At 40.8% G+C, this 20820-nt stretch overlaps 1 protein-coding gene across 1 annotated transcript in view; it reads left to right on the forward strand.

Moving 5' to 3' along the window:
- The window catches only part of ATCAY (ATCAY kinesin light chain interacting caytaxin), a 43721-nt gene extending 33194 nt beyond the window's left edge, over positions 1 to 10527 (forward strand). The window contains exons 10-13 of the mRNA XM_054980780.1: positions 7937 to 7972; positions 8095 to 8130; positions 8904 to 8936; positions 10213 to 10527. Coding sequence (XP_054836755.1) covers positions 7937 to 7972; positions 8095 to 8130; positions 8904 to 8936; positions 10213 to 10222 — 115 coding nt within the window. The 3' untranslated portion in view covers positions 10223 to 10527. The remainder of the gene's footprint in view (positions 1 to 7936; positions 7973 to 8094; positions 8131 to 8903; positions 8937 to 10212) is intronic.
- The last annotated feature ends 10293 nt before the right edge of the window (positions 10528 to 20820 follow it).

Here is a 20820-nt window from a genome sequence, read left to right on the forward strand (position 1 = left end):
GACAGTTATCTGCAAGACTTCCGGTTTGGGATTCATGGAGGTCTAACGCAGCTCCATTTGCGGAGCTGACCGGACTGCCGTTTCAACCGGCCGGAGGGGTGAAAATAACCCGCGGCCGACTGCTCTCAGGCGGGGAGCAGGCAAAGAACGCTCAAGACCCTAGGGTGAGTTAGATCTCGGACGAGGGGGGGCTCTACACAAGGAGTCTCCCCCCTGATCCTTGAGGTCCCACCTTGCGACGGGTCGGCTATAATCTCTGCGGCAGTTTTGGGGCCAATTCGGCTGGCATAAGACCTACATACCCAAGCTTCGATCGGGGAGGGAAGTCGAGAGGAGAATTTAAGATCGAAACAGCGATTACAACCCGAGAGAGCTGAAGAGAAGGTAAAGATCGCTATCTCTTGAAACGGGACAGATTGATAAAAACAGAGAAGAAAGAAAGTAGATTTTTAAACTGCAACAGACTAGTGAAAAGGAGGTGAAGACTCGGCAGGAGTTGTATTTTAAAAGAGACTAAATTTAAAGAAGTTATTGCAAAAATTGGACTATTGTTTTGAATACCTGTGGTTTCGGAGCTGTGGGAAAAAGACACCATCGCGAGACCTGCTGTGGGAAGACGGGAGACAGGAAGTGCGTAACAACAATAGAGTGGCTGGAGGGAAGCGGCCCTTGCCGACGGACAGGAAGCAGGGAATCGCCATTTTTGAAAGGGGAAGGGTCGCGGCTTCAGCGGAAGAGGAAGTAGGCCATCTTGGATTACAATAACATAGAGAAACCATAGAGAAAAGACGCCCGACATTTTGGATACAAAAAAATTAATTTCGGCAAAGATTGGGACATTTGAAAAAAAGGAAAACGTTTAAATATACGCCACGGAGCTAAGGAAGAGAGCAGATTCGTGGGAGCGAGCTAAAGCAAGCCCCACGATGTCGAAAAAAGAGTGGCAATCGGCGATAGAAAATTTGGACAAAAAACTTATAGACATGATGAAAGAACTTAAGGACACGAAACTGGAGCTTATTAAAGAGGTCAAAGAAGTTACACAGACAGTAAAGTCGGAGCTGTCAGAAGTGAAAAAAGGCGTGGAAACGATTAGTAGTGAATTACAAGGAACGCAGCAGAGAGTTAAAACAGTAGAAGACGCGATGGAGAATTTAATAGACACGCAACAAACAGAGATGAGACTGGTGAAGGGGAGGATGTCAGTTGCAGAAACTAAACACATGGAGAAGCAGCTTCGTTTTCGTGGTCTGCCGGAAGTGGAAGGGAAGTCAGCGCAAGAACAGATGACTGAGGTGTTGGCTGATTACCTGGGGAAGGAAGAGGAGGAAATTGTGGCTATCCTAGATGTGGCGTACCGTGTGAACTCGAGAATTGCAACCCAGAGGAAACTACCAAGGGATGTGATTGTGCAGTTTACAACTAGAAACATGAAAGAGAGGATTGTGACAAAACAATTTCAAGATCCATTGGAGATTGATGGCAAGACGATTATCATAATGAAGGAACTGCCCAGATCAGTGTTACTGGACAGGAAAAAATATAGAGTGCTAATTCAGACTTTGAAGGACATGAATATCAGGTACAGATGGGAGTTACCGGAAGGAGTGTCCTTTGAGTTTGGAGGGGCAAAAAAACGCATCAGATCTGAGCGGGAGATGGAGAGATTTATCAAGGACAATGAAAAAGACTTACCAACAAAACCATGAATATGGAGTGTAAAGTATTATCTTGGAATGTAAATGGACTAAACTCACCGAATAAGAGGAAAAATATTTTTCATTGGCTACTAAAACAAAAATGTGATATTGTTTGTTTACAGGAGACCCATATTAGAAAACAGGATGTAAAATATTTAAAATCTGGAAAATTGGGCAAAGAATTTGTAGCGGCCTCTAACAAGAAAAAAAGAGGAGTGGTGTTGTACATAAAAGAGGAGCTGCAGCCAAAATTTGTTATGAGAGATGTGGAAGCTAGATTTGTAGCAGTGGAATGTAATTGGAATTTAAAGAGAGTGTTGGTAGTCGGACTTTATGCACCTAACGGTGCAAAGGAAAGCTTCTTTGAGGATTTAAGGAAGCATTTAGATGATCTTGTATATGACCAGATAATTCTTGCTGGAGATTTCAATGGAGTGACAGAGTTGGAACTAGACAAAAAGACTACAACAGCACAAAAGAAAAGAGGACTATTGCCAAAGCTTTTTTTTGAGTTGATTCAACAAGAGATTCTCGAAGACGTATGGAGGAGAGAATATCCTAAAACCAAACAGTTTACTTTTTATTCTGCAAGGCATCTTACATTATCAAGAATTGATATGATCTGGGCCTCAAAGGACTTAGCGTTATGGACTAAGGAGGTAGAAATAATGCCGATGGTAGGCTCAGATCACAATCCAATTATGTGGAAATTTGGAAAAAGGAGGAAAAGGAAAGCCTGGAGAATAAATGAGGACTTGTTACAGGAAAGTGAGAATATGGAAATATTGAGAAGAGAGACAAAGTTTTTTATACAATACAACGTGAATAAAGAAGTACCAACCAATAAAGTTTGGGATGCTTACAAGGCGGTTGTAAGGGGCATACTAATGGACTTAAATGGCAGAGCAAGGAAAAAGAAAGAGGAGAAAAGACAAGAGATTGAGGAGAAAATAAAGGCCAAAGAAGCACAGTTAAAAAAGAGACCAGGGAAAAAGAAAATATATCAGGAAATCAAAATTCTTCAAGAACAGTTAACAGCAATGAGTAATAAAGAATTGGAGTGGAACCTTAAAAGACTGAATCAAAAAGCTTTTGAGGGTGCTAATAAACCTGGGAAATATTTGGCATGGCAATTGAAGAAGAAAAGGGAAAAGAAAATAATAAATAAAATCTGTGAAGAAAACAAAACGCATCTGGAACAGACTACCATTAGTAGAGCCTTTTATAAATTTTATGCTAAGCTGTATAACAAAAAAGAAGTAACCAAAGAATCAATAGCATCATATTTGGAGAAAACTAAACTTCCAGAGATCTCGGAAGCTTGGAGAAACAAGTTGAACAGTGAAGTAACCGATGAGGAAATAAGCAAGGCAATACAATCTGCAAATCTAGGAAAGGCGCCAGGGCCAGATGGACTTACGGCTAAATTTTATAAGACAATGGCCAATGAACTGGCACCATTCCTAAAAGAGGTGATGAATGGAGTTTTTAGGGATCAAAGAATTCCAGACACTTGGAGCGAAGCGAATATATCATTGATCCCTAAAGAGGGCCAAGATTTGACTAACGTGAAAAATTACAGACCTATATCACTACTTAATAATGATTATAAAATTTTTGCGAAGATATTGGCGGAGAGACTGAAGGGGTGGCTCTCGGAAGTCATAGAGGAAGAACAAGCAGGCTTTTTGCCAGAGAGACAAATAAGAGACAATTTAAGGACAGTGATCAATGCTATTGAATACTATGATAAGCATTGTGATAAAGAGGTTGGTTTCTTCTTTGTAGACGCTGAAAAAGCGTTTGACAATTTAAACTGGGACTTTTTGTTTGCCACTATGGAAAAGCTACAATTGGGAGAAAGATTCATCAGAGCAATTAAAGAAATCTATAGAGACCAGACTGCAGCAATTGTAGTGAATGATGAATTGACCAAGAAATTGACGATTAGTAAAGGAACAAGACAAGGTTGCCCGTTATCTCCATTGTTGTTCATTTTAGTATTGGAGATTCTGATGATACAAATACGACAAGATGAGGAAATACGAGGAATGAAAATAAAGGACTATTCATACAAGGTTAGAGCATTTGCTGATGACATAATGTTAATTGTAGAAGATCCATTGGAGAACATGCCAAAAGTGATAGATAAGATCAAGGAGTTTGGTGATTTGGCAGGTTTCTTCATTAACAAAAAGAAGTCAAAGATATTATGTAAAAACATGACTAAGCAGAAACAACAATTGTTAATGGAAACAACGGACTGTGAAGTAACTAGTAAGGTGAAATATTTGGGAGTTGAGCTGACTGCAAAAAATATAGATTTGTTCAAGAATAATTATGAAAAATTATGGACTCAGATAGAGAGAGACTTGATCAAATGGAATAGACTGAATCTGTCATGGTTGGGCAGGATTGCAGCAGTTAAGATGAATGTGTTACCAAGAGTAATGTTTTTGCTACAGACAATACCAATCATCAGAGACTCTAAACAATTTGAAAAATGGCAGAGGAAAATATCAGATTTTGTTTGGGCAGGCAAGAAGCCTCGAGTGAAAGTTAAAGTTCTACAAGATGCAAAGGAAAGAGGCGGAATGCAACTGCCCAACTTGAGACTTTATCATGATGCAATCTGCCTAGTTTGGTTAAAAGAGTGGATGACGTTAAAGAATAAGAAACTATTAGCCCTAGAGGGATATAAAAAAATTTATGGATGGCACGCATACCTATGGCACGACAAAGTAAAGGTCAACTCGATGTTCCTACATCATTTTGTAAGGAGAAGTTTATATACAATCTGGAAGAAGTACAGAATTTACTTACAAGAAGGAACCCCCTTGTGGGTGGTTCCATACGAGGTGATAGATCCGAGAGCTGTTGATAATGAACAACAATGTTTAACATACAAAGAAATAACTAAAATTGAAGTATCTAAACTTAGAATAAAGACGCAAGAGGAACTATCACCTAATTACGATTGGTTCCAGTACAGACAGATTAGAGATTTATACAATTCGGACTCTGCAAAAGGGGGCATACGAACAGAGAACTCGGAACTAGAGCAGACCCTTCTTAAAGAAGACAAGAAAAGAATATCCAAGGTATACCAAGTACTGTTGAAATGGTATACTGAGGATGAGATAGTTAAAACACAGATGGTGAAATGGGCTATAAATTTCAATAAAGAAATAACAATGGAGGCATGGGAATACTTGTGGAAAACTACAATGAAGACAACGACATGTATCAATATTAAAGAGAACATTTTCAAAATGATCTATCGTTGGTACATGACACCAAAGAAGATTGCGCTAGGGAACTTGAATACTTCTAATAAATGCTGGAAATGTAAGAAACATGAGGGCTCCCTCTACCATATGTGGTGGTCGTGTGAGGTAGCTAGGCAGTTCTGGGGGGAAATAATAAGAGAAATGAGTGAAATTTTACAGTTTCAAATAAATAAGAACCCAGAACTCCTGCTGCTAAACTTGGGAATGGAGGGAATTCCAGCCCATCATAGGACGTTGATTTTTTATATGACTGCAGCAGCTAGACTTTTGTATGCGCAGAAATGGAAAGTACAAGAAGTGCCAACTATTGAAGATTGGATCTACAAATTGCTGTATATGGCTGAAATGGACAAGATGACAAGAAAACTGAGAGATCTGGACTCAGGGCAGTTTAACACAGACTGGGAGAAGCTGAAACAATATCTGGAGAAGAAATGGGAGGTGGGAGGAAAACTGTGGCAGTTTGAGAACTACTGAAGTATAATAAAAGTATAAAAGAGAGGGGTGACTTTACCGGGGGAGGAAGAGAAATGTGAATTTATAAGCAGTTAGATTAATTGATTGAGATATATATAGATATGTATAGGTTAACTGATAGAGAATAATTAATGATAAGGTTTAAACATGAGGATTGACTAACTAACAATATTTTCTTTCTTTGACAAGATTTATATGCACCAAACTGAATGTATAGAAGAGTTAAATTGATTGACTATCTGAGGAGTTATATAGAATTACCATAAAAAGATGAAATGAGTAATACATAGAGAACAAATCAAATTGTTTGATTTAAATGTGGGAAATTTTTATGGTTTATGATATATAGGTTTATATAGAAATATTCAAAACTGGAAAATGGGATAAATTGTTTATCTAAAGACGTATAGTTTGGGTGTATAATAAGTAAGGGAGTTAAAGATGTACTGCTTAATATAATGGAGAATGTATATCTGTTTTAGATAGAGGAATTTAATAGAAGTAAGGGAAAAGGGACAGAGGGTGGGAAAGCTGTTGGAAGTCAACAAAAGGGGGGGAAAGGGAGGGGGTTAGAAACGAAAAATTAGGGGAAAATTGATTGTAATGTAAAAATAACAATGTTCTAACCCAATAAAAAATTTTTCAAAAAAAAAAAAAGGACAGTTATCTGCAAAAAGCACATAAGCCATTTCAAGAAGGGACGCCTGAACCGCTCAAAGCAGCACATTTGAAACTGGCTTGTGAATCCCATTCATTTATTCCTCCCCCACCCCTTTATAACACAACAATAATGTTCTTAAACCTGTTGCATGTTTGGGACACTTATCTGCAAATATATATGTGCCTGGTGTTGAAGGAACTGGTTGCATTTAGCCTAGAGAGGAAACGACTGAGGGAATACATGATCAGACTTTTCGCATATCTGAAGAGCTGTTCCAATCCATAGGAGAGGGCAAAGGCTTATTCTTTGCTATTCCATAGGGCAAGACTAGAGCTAATGGGCTTAAGTTATAGGTGGGCATATAGGAAGAGTAATCCGACAATTGTCGAAGGCTTTCACGGCCGGAGAACGATGGTTGTTGTGGGTTTTCCGGGCTGTATTGCCGTGGTCTTGGCATTGTAGTTCCTGACGTTTCGCCAGCAGCTGTGGCTGGCATCTTCAGAGGTGTAGCACCAAAAGACAGAGATCTCTCAGTGTCACAGAGAGATCTCTGTCTTTTGGTGCTACACCTCTGAAGATGCCAGCCACAGCTGCTGGCGAAACGTCAGGAACTACAATGCCAAGACCACGGCAATACAGCCCGGAAAACCCACAACAACCATAATCCGACAATTGCTTAGGAGTAGGTAGACTGGGCTCTCCCTCACTGGAGGTTTTCAAGAAGAAACCGTCCATCAATAATGTTCTAGGCCAATGGTCTCCAACCTTTTTGACCCGTGTGTACCTTTGGAATTCTAAAACTAGGTGGCGAGCACAAAATGGCTGCTGTAGGGGGCAGAGTCAGCTAAAAATGGCTGGCTTAGTTTACCTCCAAGTCACATGGTGAGGGTCCTTGTGCAACGTTCTTTAAAAGTCTGAACAGCCAATCAATTCTTCAATGGACAATCAGAAGCTCTACTGGGCAAAAGCCCCACCTGCCTCTTGGCAAGTGCCAGGAAAAGTGATGGCAGGCACCATGGAGCCTATGGGCACCACTTTAGGGACCCTTGTTCTAGGGTTTGGATTTCATGCATTGAGAGCTGAATTAGGTGCCCTTCCCACTCCATGATCATATGATCCTCCAGCTTGGTCCTACACCAATAAGTAGGTCTGCAGTCCTGGAAGGAAGGAAGGAAGAGGAAGGAAGGAAGGAAGGAAGGAAGGAAGGAGTGAGTGAGTGAGTGAGTGAGTGAGTGAGTGAGTGAGTGAGTGAGTGAGTGAGTGAGTGAGTGAGTGAGTGAGTATGATGCCATGTGACAGTAAATTTGGAAGAACTCTCCATTTTGATTGTATTGTTTTGTGTAAGCTCCTCTGAGGATCTTTCTTGATTGAGAGGTGGGGATAGACTCGTGGCATCCTTGTTCCACTGGAAGTATGCAGAGCTCTGTTTCCAGTGCCCCCATGTTTCCCCCCCATGTTTCTTAGCAGGCAAATAAAAGCAAACTATGAGATTCACTGTTGTTAACTCAATATATTTACCAAATGTAGACCAAATACTGCAAGGAGTGATCCTGGACAATCAAATAAGAACAACAGTTTATCTTTAAGCTTCTTTCACTTCACAAGAGAACCCAGATATGGAGTCCATGTGTAATTTGGTCAACAGCAGGTGCTCTTGATCTATTAGCTGATAAGGAATCTAAAAAAAAACAATATGAAGAAAGCAGAGGAACTTGGTTCTCTCCCTTCCAAAGAAGAAATGTTTTAATGTTAAAAAACAATTTGATGTTGTGGGATTGAACAGCTGAAGAAATTCTCTTGCTTTTTAGGTTTGAAGAAGAGAGGAACAGAGCCAGAAAAGAAAGGTAAGAAACAACTTCAGAAGTAATCCTTCATCCTTCCCACAAATTTGGGAGGATAATATTGTTCTTCACCCTGTACCTGTTTGGGTAAGCAGTATATTTGAAATTGCAATTTATCTTTTCAGGGCAGAAGAGAAACAGGACATGGCTGAGAGAGAGAGGTAGCTACCTGCTTTTGATGTCTGAGAATACCAGTCCAACAGAGTCCACCTTGGGCAGCTTTCCTAACCTAAATCCTTGCCAACAATAATATTTTGGGATAAGTAGTCAAGGGAGAGCACCGTGTCATGACGGAGAGGATCACCAGAGGCCATTAAGCCACTCTGCATGCAGCAATCTTTGGTGCCAGTTGCAAAAAAAAAAAATGCAGAGGGGAATTTACAGGGGTGTCACACTGGAGTTTGACAAGAGATTTATGACAAATGGCCAAGATGAGTCATCTGTATGCTGATTCTCTCTTCTCTACTCCCCCCATCCAAATTCGGGGTTGTTGATGAGCTTATGTCTATTTCATTAAATGGAGTGATGTCTTACTGCAAACTCAAACAACAGGACAGGTCTGATTCTCTTCCTAACACCTTGGGGTTCCTCTCCTAACAATTCATACATGTGTGTATGATGTAGTGGATTTTTGCTGATTCTGCACATGTTGCACTTTCAATGCACTTTATCAATTGTTTGAGGTGGATTTTTTGTTCCGCACACAAAAAATCCGTTCCAAATGATCTATAAAGAGGATTGGAAGTGCATTATCCAATGTGTGCGGAATGGCCCATTATTTAGTTTAGATCTGTACAAGCTACTGAAAGCTTTTTCCCCACTCAGAAGCAAATTTTCCTGTGGTGCAAATCCATCTGAGAGATGGGTAGTATAGCATTAAAAAGCACATGTGATTTATGAAATTATTTACTGCTGTATCTATATTCCCAAACAGGCCTATGCTGCCAGCAGAGGATCAGGAAACAAGGTCTGGATCAGTCTCTCTTTTAACCGATTTAGCATTTTTAAATGATTATTATTTCTAGTTTGGCGGGGAAGGGAAACAGAGCCCTTGTTCCTTTTCACATCTGTAGGTAACCAGTTCCTCTCATACACCTTAGACTAAACCAGGGTTAGTGGCTAGAGTTAGAGACACGTGAAGAACACGTGTCAGGAGATGCAATGTTAGCTGGGAAGGGTAGTTTAAAAAGACAGAGCTGGTGGGGCAAAAGCTTTGCTATACACTGGAGCTGTGAAGGGGGGGAAACTTCAGCCCATTTTAACCTCTCCAGGTCCAAGCCTGGCTCTGGAAGGCAGCTCCAGCCCATTTCCATTCTGCTCTGCCCTCTGGTTGCGATCCTACCCCGTTTTAGACCGGAGAGGTGAAATTGATAAGAGCCTTCAGAGAGGTGAAATTAACAAACTCTATGAACTCTCCATGGGCTCTGTCTTTTAAAACTATGCTTCCTAGCTAACATTGCATCTCCCTACACTTGACAAACATGACCAAGGTGTCTCATGTAGAGAGACTCACAGTTTGAGGCAAACAAGGGGTGACACCTGTCTTGCATTAATCAGATGCTGGCAACAAGCAAACAGAGGAAAGATGATGTATTGTCGAAGGCTTTCACGGCCGGAGAACGATGGTTGTTGGGGGTTTTCCGGGCTGTATTGCCGTGGTCTTGGCATTGTAGTTCCTGACGTTTCGCCAGCAGCTGTGGCTGGCATCTTCAGAGGTGTAGCACCAAAAGACAGAGATCTCTCATCTTTCAGAGGAAAGATGTCTTACTGGAGGAAGGTCTTTCCTTAGCTCATGTTAGCCAAGATTCTTCTAACTAGGAATAGATCCCAGTGCCTTCTGTATGCAAATCATGGATTGTGCTGTTGAGCTATGATCTTCCCCACTCCCCGCCTGCAGGATGCCAATCATAAATACTTCGGCCTCCCTCCCAGGATTGATGTAATAATTACTTACAATGATGCACAGGTGGAATTTTGAATATTTTATTTTTTATACTTTTATACCGTATAAGTTATTTCGATCTGTTTTAAAATCATTGTAATCCGCCCTGAGCCTGCTCGCGGGGAGGGTGGAATAAAAATCTAAAACAAATAAAATCAAATTTTCAAGGGCCACCTATATATGCTTAGTACTCCAGCTGCTGTTCCGCGAGTTCCTTTTATGACTTTAATCTCTATTAATCTCTCTATGAAATTACAGTCAGCAAATAGTATTTTTTCCCCTCTCCCTCTCTCTGTTCCAGCATGTCATGAATAAAGGGGACAGAGTTTAAAGGCCGGCTCAGCTTGGTTTATTCTCCACTGTAAAATGACCTTCTCGGTGTTAAGACTTCGTGACCATCTCATTCTCAATCTCGTTAAGATCCAGAAAAGCCTGTCTCTCCCACCTCCAAGGCACCAAGTCAGCTTAAAGGAAGAAAGGGAGAGAAAGCCAGAAGACATCCTGTTGCACAATACAGTCCGCAAACAAATAGCACTTTCCAAGAAAGGCTTCTGAGCTCTGAAGGTTTCACATCTATTGCAGAGAGGTTCTGTGGCACGGCTACATATTTTTAAAACAAACTTCAGGATATTACGGCACCCGGCCCTAAACTACGAGAAAGAGAGGGAGCTCTTTTTCTTTTAAAACAGCGCAAGGCTCTTCCTTTGTTTGCTGCAGGCCAGCACAACGATACCGGGTTGGCAAACAGACACGAGTTTTTACATGAAAGAGACTGTCGCCCTATCCATTGATGGGAATGGGAAATGTACAACACACGCACACTCTGCCTGTTTCAGATGAAGTTTGTGCTGCCTCTTCGACATATCAGGAGCATGTGTTCACTTTTCTCTTGTTATTTCCTAAACCAACCTCCGGCCATCTTATCAACTGAGCTCATGTTGCAACCTCATTGGTGAAAACAAATTTGCCATGGCCACTCCCTTCAAGAAAAGTATCTCCAGCAGTTTTTTACTCTAGAAGAAAGAGAAAGAATCCTGGGCGTCAGATCTCAGAAATGTTCCATCAGCTTTCAGACAACGGTAAGCGTAAGGATGTGAAGGTATTGAAGAGAGAAAATTCACATGGCTTCTATTGTTACCATTGCACCGGACAATTATTTTTATTTATACCACCACCACCCCCATCCCCAAAGCTGTAAACGCCAGGGATTGAAAAGACATCCCCTCATTCTCCTTTGGAATGCAAGAAAAAAGGAGGAAGCGACACAAGCTTAAAAGGGCAGAACGTATTCTTTACAACAAGGTAAGCCAACTACAGTCACGGGACTTAAATTTATTAAAAGAAAATCCTGTACAGTCCTGTATTCTATTCTTCTTGCAAAGAACTCTGGACACCGCTGTGGGGATTATCCTTTTTTGCCCTCACAGTTACTCTGGAATATAGGTTCAACTGAGAGAGAGAGAGAGAGAGGTACTAGCCCAAGATTATTCAGGTTGCTTCATGGTCAAGTGACAATTTGAAGGCAGCTTTGCAGGCATGAAAGTCATTCACACACATGCAAAACAAAAATCAATTTTCACCCCCTTTACAACAACCTGTGCCATTAAAAAAAAAATCACCAGGCAGATGAGTTCAGGATGATCAAGACTCGGTTAAATTCAACGTTGGCAATTTATTTTTGGCATGTGTAAAGTTCCGCAGTGTCCATACCTGGGTAGCCCAGGCTAGCCTGATCTCGTCAGATCTTGGAAGCTAAGCAGGATTGGATGGGATACTATCAAGGAAGTCGCTATGCAGAAGCGGACAATGACAAACCACCTCTGTTCACCTCTTGCCTTGAAACCCCCTGGCTGTGATTCAATGGCACTTTACACATACAGAGTTCCACAAGGGGGCAGTCCTAACAAGACAACATTTGCTGCTTTTCTGAACTGCAAGGAGGCTGGGGATGCTTTTTGAGTCCTTCAGATGACTACAAGCTAACAAGAGAGTGCTAAATTTTCTTTCAATTGCTGTAGGGCAGAAAACACACAGCTTGGGTGGCTTGTTTATCTCATCTTTTGGTGGGCAGCACAAACTCATGGAGCAGTAGGGGACAGGGCAACTTGACACAACGGAGACATGTCTTCTACTATAGCTTGAATTTAAATGCAAAAAGCAAGCCACACTGCAGTAGCAAAAAATAAATTAAAAAAAAAAACCACCCAAAGGTTTTAGGATCGTCTGCTTTACGTAATAGAAGCAAGTTCTGGGGAATGTATGTTACACACAATCAAGTTGTTTTAAAAAAGATCATGCACGAAATCAAAATGGTTGTAGAGACATCCAGAATCTCAACAAGAGCGGTTGGACAATTTTAAAACATATTTTTAGAAATGTATGAAGCTGCCTTCTATTGAGTGTGGGACTGCTGGCCAATAAAGCCCAGAGCTGTCTAACTCTGACTTCACGTTCTTGGGAAAGGAGAAGCTGTTTCCAGCCCTGCTACCTGAGGTCCTTTACCTAGAGATGTCAGGGGCTCTGAAAGGAGAACTTATCCATGCAAAGAGTGTGTGCTCTTTGACAGAGCTGTGGGGAAGGAAGAAACTGGAAAAACAACAACGTGGAGTACCACCAGCATGTTCTCAAAACGGACACTGGGCAGATCCATACTGGACAAGAGGGTTTGCATCCCTTTCCTCCACAAATTCATACAGTCATAATCGTCAAGTTTCTCCATTTTATTTTTGCTTGCTTCTCAGTGGAAGTTAATTTGCGAAGCAGTTTGCTTTAACTGAATGAAATAGCTGGGTCATTTGGGGACTGGAGAGAGACATCTTGGAAAGTTTGGTTAAAGAGTAAGAAATATGAAATGAGAGAGGTTTTGGAAATATGGGGCCCAATGTCCTCAGCTGCCACAGTCTGTAACGGATGAACACGTTTAAGCCAACATATCTGTAAAAAATACAAGGATGTCAGCTGATGGGCATAAATGAACAGCTTTCATTTCAACATCATTGGGAGTACAGAAGCATTTCATACAGTAAAATTATAGTCGTTTAAACAATGAAAATATAATTATCACAGGTTGTATCCTTCCTTTCCACTCAGCTAACAGTGGTGCCATCCTCCATAGTTGCCAACCTCCAGGAGGGGGCTGGAGTTCTCCTAGAATTTCAATTGATCTCCAGACTACAGAGGTGCACTCTGTGGCATTGTCTCCTCACTGATCGCCTTCCCGTCCCTAAACTCCATCCTCTGAATGCACTGCTCCAAAATCTATAGGGATTTCCTAAATCAGAGTTGGCAGCCCTAAGCAGAAGGTTCTCATGTTAGTAGAAAAGTTTCTTGCATCAAAGGGTGGCTCCATGGTTAGCTGAGCGGAGGGGCAAGATACAAACCCACATCTTTGGCCATCAGAGAGCTCTGGGTTTTGTTTTGCTCTTTAATAAAAAAGGATATCTCAAAACGGACAAGGGGACCAATCCCATGAGGACAGTCTTCTGCGCACACCACACTGAAATGAAGACGGGGCTGCAGGAAGCTTTTGAACATGGTTTAGGCCGGAATGTCTTTGGGTGGACTGCAGCAGTCACTGCCTAGAAATGGATTAGGGTTAACTGTATTCATTTAATGTATTGTCGAAGGCTTTCACGGCCGGAGAACGATGGTTGTTGGGGGTTTTCCGGGCTGTATTGCCGTGGTCTTGGCATTGTAGTTCCTGACGTTTCGCCAGCAGCTGTGGCTGGCATCTTCAGAGGTGTAGCACCAAAAGATAGAGATCTCTCAGTGTCACAGTGTGAAAAAGATGTAGGTCATTTGTATCTACTCAGGAGGGGTGGGGTTGAGCTGAGTCATTCTGTAAGAGTTTCCCAGGGTGTGGAATGCTAATGGCGGGAGGCTTCACTGAGAACCTCCCCAGGATTCAGTGAAGCCTCCCGCCATTAGCATTCCACACCCTGGGAAACTCTTACAGAATGACTCAGCTCAACCCCACCCCTCCTGAGTAGATACAAATGACCTACATCTTTTTCACACTGTGACACTGAGAGATCTCTATCTTTTGGTGCTACACCTCTGAAGATGCCAGCCACAGCTGCTGGCGAAACGTCAGGAACTACAATGCCAAGACCACGGCAATACAGCCCGGAAAACCCCCAACAACCATTGTATTCATTTAAATGCATTGGAAGCAATTGTCCAGTAAAAGTGTATGTTGTTTTCAGTGCAGCACTTTTAAAGAAGCTGGCCCAGGTTCTGGCATTTTACATTAAGGTCCAAAATGAACTCAAAGTTGAATTGCATGTAGTTTTTCAACAATACTTCCTTCTTTTACAAAAGACAGGTGAGCTCTGCTCCCCCACCCCACCCCCGTGGGGAGGAAATAACTTGGAGGGGAGACAAATTTAACAGAAAAGCTGCTGGAAGAGAAACCACTCCCACCACCACAAAAGATTGCAGCCTCCTCCCCTGCATTTTGTAAAAGGAGTAAGAAGGCCAGGAGGGAAGCCACACACAATTCAGCATCATGCAAAATTAGTCTTTTAAAAAATAGAGAAACATTGTTCTCCAGCTTTGTTTATAGCAGCCTTTCTTTAATAAGCAGAAAAGTAAGATAAATATGGAGGTGGTATATTATGCAGTTTTGAATAAAACCCAGTTTGAAACCCTCTCTTTTTGCTCAAATACAGACTTTCCTACAGAATATATCAAACCTATCCTAGCAAAGATGGAGGATCCTGAGGGCACACAAGGCTATGCTATTGTAACCTTCAGCTTCCTTGGAATCTCAGCTTTTCTTTTAAACATGTAAGTTTCTAGTCTTGGGCTGTGAAGGCATGCTGGAAATGCCTGTGCCTGCAGATATTTTAAAAGCCAAAAGGCAGGAAGTCAGCAGAATTTTGAGAAAAATTAGGAGGAAGGACTAGTACCCTGTATAGCTGCTTGTTTCCACATCAAAATAAATGATGCAAACTACTTTTTAAAATCTAGAATGCAATTGCACAAGATATGCAAATTTTATTTTAAATGTTTATTTTAATATATATGATTTATATTGATTTATATTTCGATTGCCTTTAGTGCAGAATTTATTTTGTAACACACAGTTAAAACACACAAACACGGTTAAAACACACAAACCTCTTGAACATAGTTTAAGAAAATGAGTTGTCTGATCTGAGAATCTGGTCTAAGAAAAGTGTCGGAATATATTATGTAATGATTGTAATAAAGCAGTAGGAAATCCTGGAGTGGTTGGCAAGAAGTAGGGAATGGGTTTGGATTTGGAAATCTTGTTCTAAAGTATTATCATAGCATCAGCAAAGCACCCCTTGACTACCCCTAGAAAAGAGAGACTCTCTCTCCCGAAGAGTTGAAAAATCTAAATGTTTACTAGGGGAGGGTAGAAAGGGATGAAGGGATGTAACTGCTATTGAATGTACTTCCACATTTCACATTTCGAATGGGAAAGTCATGGTCTCTAGTTTCAGTGGCTTTAAAAAGAGGACTAACATTCATGGCAGAGGAGAGAGATGTCTATCACCAGCTATCAACCTTGAGAGCTGAAGGAATCCTCCATATTCAGAGGCAGGCTACCTCAGAATTTCAGTGCCTGAGGCAAGTGGTAGGAGAAAGGCTGTTGCCTTCCAGATCTGCTAGTGGTCTTTGTAGAAGCATCTAACCAGTCACTGTTAGAAACAGAAAGCTAATTGATGCATCTTTGGTCTGATCCATAAGGGCACGTATGTTAATACATACTTATGCATCCTCCCCTAACGTAGTCCGGTCCTGCCTCACTGTCGCCCAAGCTCATTCTTCTTCTTACATTTCTTTTATTCTGTGCTATCCCATAATTATCATGCTCCCGGTACATGTGTACTTCTTTCCCCTTGAAAGAGTTGGCTCAGATTTTATAGCCTGTATAAAATGCTGAAGTTGTACACACTAAAACACATTAAGATGCTATACAAGGATGACTGATGAGGGATTATGAGCCATGAGTGTCTTTGAGCTAAGAAAAAACAGCAGATGAAATTAACAGACAGCTGAGATGGAACAGGTACAATAAAGGGGAAAAAATATGTACAGAGAGATGTCATAGCCAGAAACAAAACAACAGAAGGCTTAAGAACAATCACAATACAGCCAATAACCCTTTAATGTAGTAAACTAATTTTCACAAAAGTAAACTGGAAGTGGAACACTTAAAATGACAAATCATGAGATTAAAACATAAACCTCCTAATCTGAGTGGTTTCTGACCTATACCAACACAAAGGGAACAGGAAGCTGTTGCCTTGCCTTTCCTGTTCCTCTGATACGTTTCACTGAAATAGATTGTCTAACATCTGCCATGACAGAGAGAGAGAAAAGATTGATCTATTTTGAATTGTGCAGTGACGCAAAGGGGCCTAACAGGAAGGGTAAAATGCTTTTCGATGGCCTATTTTTTGAACAACAAATGTTGCTGCATTAGATTGTGGTAAAAATTGTAACTTACTTTATTAACTTCCTTTATACTCAGCCTTTCTCCCCCAATGGGGATCCAAGCAGCTTATATGATTCCCTTCTCTTATGCTTTATCCTCACAACAAACTCTGTGAAGTAGGTTAGGTTGTGAGTGTATATGACTGACCCAGCAAACTTTAATGGCAGAGTAGGGATTCGAAACTGGGTCTCCTAGACCCAAGTCTGAAAGTCTTAACATATATAAAAAACAGTTGCCCACTTTTATTCAATGTTATGAATGTGTACCCTTTTCAAGTACACCTTGTTCCATTTTCCTGTCATGTTCCCTCCTTATTCCTCAGAGACATTTGCTTATCATGTAGATAGCTGAAGGAGGAAAAAAAATGTTCCAAGCAAACAAGTGTAAATACATGTGATCTTTTGTATATTTCCTGTAATTATTAACACAGCATGCCACTGTCCTCGTGAAGTTTCACGTCATTTCCAACACAGGAGCAAAGAATACACACACCTAATGCAGTTTTCCTGTGTTGAAGTGGAGCCCGTTTGCCCAAAACGTACTTGTAAATTGGGGGGAAATGTAATTCTTACCCCTACCATGTGTTTGTATTTAGCTGGTTAACTACTAGGAAATACCAGTTGTCGTTAACTATGTATGATTATCATTTTTTCTTGCTTTGTTTGAAACCAAGAAAATCTATGGATATTTAATTAAAAATACTGAACATTCAACAAAAAATACGTCTCATCTACATTGTGTCTAGCGTGCCTTTAAGGAAGTAGGCTCACACGTTCACATAAGCTTACGCTACAATAAAAGTGTTCTTCTTGTGTAATCCAGATAGGCTAGTCTATAAACATGGGTGCAAAATAAGATACTATTTAAACCAAACTCATTAAAACCAAAGTGATTTATTAAACAAGAGACAAATGCTTCCTCCAAGGACAATGTGCTTGTGGTACTTTTTTGTTCTTAAATGTTTTATGTTATTTATTCAGTGTTTCCTTTTACAAACATAGATATGTGAAAAGGAAGTTCAGTTTCATCCCCCTCAGGTCAGAACAAAATAATCCTTTGCCTACCTGTGTGTATGAGTGTATCTCATGTATATGTTCATTCATCTAATCAATTAAAAAGGAAGACAAGGAATGAACAGAAAGAGAAAAGGGGGGAGAGGAAGTGAGAGAGAAATAAGAGGAACAACACAAAGAGAGCCAAGCTACAAGTGACGCCTGACACAGGCTGGACACTTGTCAGCTTCCCTCAAGTTTTGATGGGAAATGTAGGCATCCTGGTCTTGCAGCTGTAATGGAGAGCCAAGCTGTAAAACCAGGATGCCTACATTTCCCATCAAAACTTGAGGGAAGCTGACAAGTGTCCAACCTGTGTAAGGCGTCACTTGTAGCTTGGCTCATGTTTGCTGCCTGGTGAGAGCTTCCAGGCAAACTATAATCTCTGGTCTGCCCAGAAAATTCTGCCTATATATAAGTGGACAAAAGTGATGAACAAAAGTTAAATGATTAGGCAGCAGAAGAAAAAAAAGAGGGTAAGAAAGAGAGGAGGAAAAAAGAATCATGAAAAGGTAATGAGAATAATTAAGATCAGTATGGTGGTGTGGCTTTTCCTCATCCCTTCCTTCATCCTCAGATGACCACTCATAAAGACCAGGCTTGGTACACCCTTACAGAAGGAGCTCCTCTGATGTTTGAACTCGATGCTTAAAAAACACATAATCTTATCTGGAGGGGCCATTGCTCAGAGGCCGAGCATCGGCTTTCCATGCAGAAGCCCCAGGTTCAATCCCCCAGCATCTCCAGTTAAAAAGGTTACAAGGCAGTAGTTGATACGAAAGACTTCTCTACCCTGGATCCGGGAGAGCTGCTGCCAAGTCTGAGCAGACAATACTGACCTTGGTGGCCCAGTGATCTGGTTCAGTCTAAGGCAACTTCAGGTGTTCACAGTGTTATCAGTACAACTGAGCATTACACACCAGTCTAATAATAACCCCCTCAAGGAGTTTCAAGGCAAGAGATGGGCAGAGGTGGTTTACTAATGCTTTCCTCATACATTTCCTTGGTGGCCTGCCATTCAAGTACTAATCATGGCCGACCCTGCTTATCTTCCAAACTCTGGTGAACTTGGGCTAGTCTGGCTGATACTCACCTGTGTATCCCCCACCCAATTTTTTGAAAAAACTTAAGAACTGTTTGGGGAGACTACAAGAATGTTGTGAACAAATGAATCTGATTTGTTTCATCTTCAGTTGAACAGAGGGACACAAATGCAGTTCGAAGCTTCTTCTCCGGAGAGAGCTTTGAAGAACCCCCATTTTCTACAGTACCAAGAAACTGCTAAGATTAGTGAATCCTTTAATTATCATGTTCTGAAGACCTCCCCTCCTCCCAGCTTGAGATTTCTCTCATTGGATAAAGACAGCAAATTACAAAACATTGTAATAACAGGCAACTTCAGTATATTTGACTATAAGGAACCCCATTACTGATTTTTTTAAAAAAATTAAAAATATGAATTCTTATTTAATGTCCTTTTGCTTGTGTAAGACTTGTATAGTTATCTTTCAATTAGGGGTTTTTATATGTTAATATTGATGAATCATTAATTGAGACCATTTAACTCAGTTTATATAAGGGAATTAACTAAATGTAGAACATTTTTTAATTAATATTGTTACCTGAAAAATCCAAGAAAATGGTAACAGCTACTAGCGTTAAGAAACCATTAACAATGACCAAGGATACGTATAAATTACACATTCACATTGAAATATACATGAGAGGTTTAATAAGGAGTTAATTTTTCATTTTCCATTAATTACTTGGAACTCCTCAGTCTATGAAATTCAAATGTCTTTGATCAATCGATGGCTTTACATCGTAAACAGACAAAGAATCAGACATCAATCAATCAATCAAATACCTTTAATGGCATACAAGAATCTGACATCAGGACACATCCATCAGTTTGCATCCTCAAAATCTATCACTGTCCCCATCGAAAAACACTCTTTGCTCTTTCCTGGCAGTGAACTTTGCAAACACTCTGATTGGATCAGAAGATATAATTATCCAATTAGCTAAGAGCTCGCCTCTGTATATATTTGGCACATGGCACAGCTGCCACCATGTCAATGGGATTATTTGACAATGGACTCTATTGGTCAGGCCACTAGCTAGCAGCAAGTGAACCTCGACATGGGAGGATAAGTACCCCTTCAGACCTAAAAAAAGCTAGAGTTAAAAAGAAAAATCTTTCAATCATAAAATAAGACTTCAGGTTGTGAGAAAGCTAGGGTGGGCCAGGAAAACCCACCTGCCTGCCGCTGCTGCCTTCCAAAAAGATACCAAAACACAACAGAACGTTCTCCAATAGCTGCCAATCAAACACATCAAAATACTATTTTAATTCACAAGGACAGTTTAAACCAGCAACAGCTTTGTTGTGCAATATCAATTGGTTAAGGTTTGTACAATGGCATTTTTATTGTGTCCTTTGAGGGGTTGTGGGGAGAGGTACACTACCAGCTTTCCATTTTAATTTTTCACTGAAAATCCAACCACTTTATTAAGAGTAAACATGCTATGTAAACCCTGGGCAGAAACTATTATGCACATTAGCAAAATCATACCTTTTGAAAATTTTTACAAAGTTCAGCTTTCAGAAATACTTTAACATGACTTTCAATTCACTTTATCATCAGCAGTCAGCCTAGAAAATTGGATCAACTTGCAGGAGGAGAAAACGTCACTGCTGAGTTCTTGGCAACTGTTTGCTTGTACATACCTCCTGACTTTGAAGAACGTGACCAATGCATGTACTGGATAAACTTTGATACATACCACATTATAACTATGACTTACTGGCGTAGGGAGCAACTTAAAAGAAGATTAACTGTTGCTTTGCAAGAGATGCAAAATGTGCAGTTAGCAACACATGCACAACGATGGGTCATTTGAGAAGAACACTTGCTCCTGTAACTGTTTTGCTGTGTTTTTCCACTGATACTTGGCCTACAGGTTTTTCTTTTGGTGTATTTGTATTTTTCATTAAAGGTAAAAATAATTTTTTCTGGGCTGAACGAGACATTGTGGGGCTGCCACTGAAAACAGTTGGAAACTTCAATTGGTTCAAAATATGGCAGCCAGGTTACTGTCAGGTGCTGGTTGTAGAGATTGTATTACCTGTGATGAAAGATCTGCACTGATTACCCATCTGTTTCCAGGCACAATGCAAAGTGTTGGTTCTTTCTTTTACAACCCTAAATGGCTTAGGGCCAGGGTAGGCTTGCCATTCCCCAGGCGGGGGTGAGGAATTGGCCACCTCTAGCTTCATCCCCCCCGCCCCCCGCTGCCTTTTACCTGGCTGGCAGGGAGAAAGAACAGTGTAAGAATGCCATGTATGGCAAAGTGTGCTCCCATGTGCTTTGGAGTGCCCTGCATG

The sequence above is a fragment of the Eublepharis macularius genome, chromosome 5 (genome assembly GCF_028583425.1).
Source record: "Eublepharis macularius isolate TG4126 chromosome 5, MPM_Emac_v1.0, whole genome shotgun sequence".
In the NCBI taxonomy this organism is placed as follows: domain Eukaryota; kingdom Metazoa; phylum Chordata; class Lepidosauria; order Squamata; family Eublepharidae; genus Eublepharis; species Eublepharis macularius.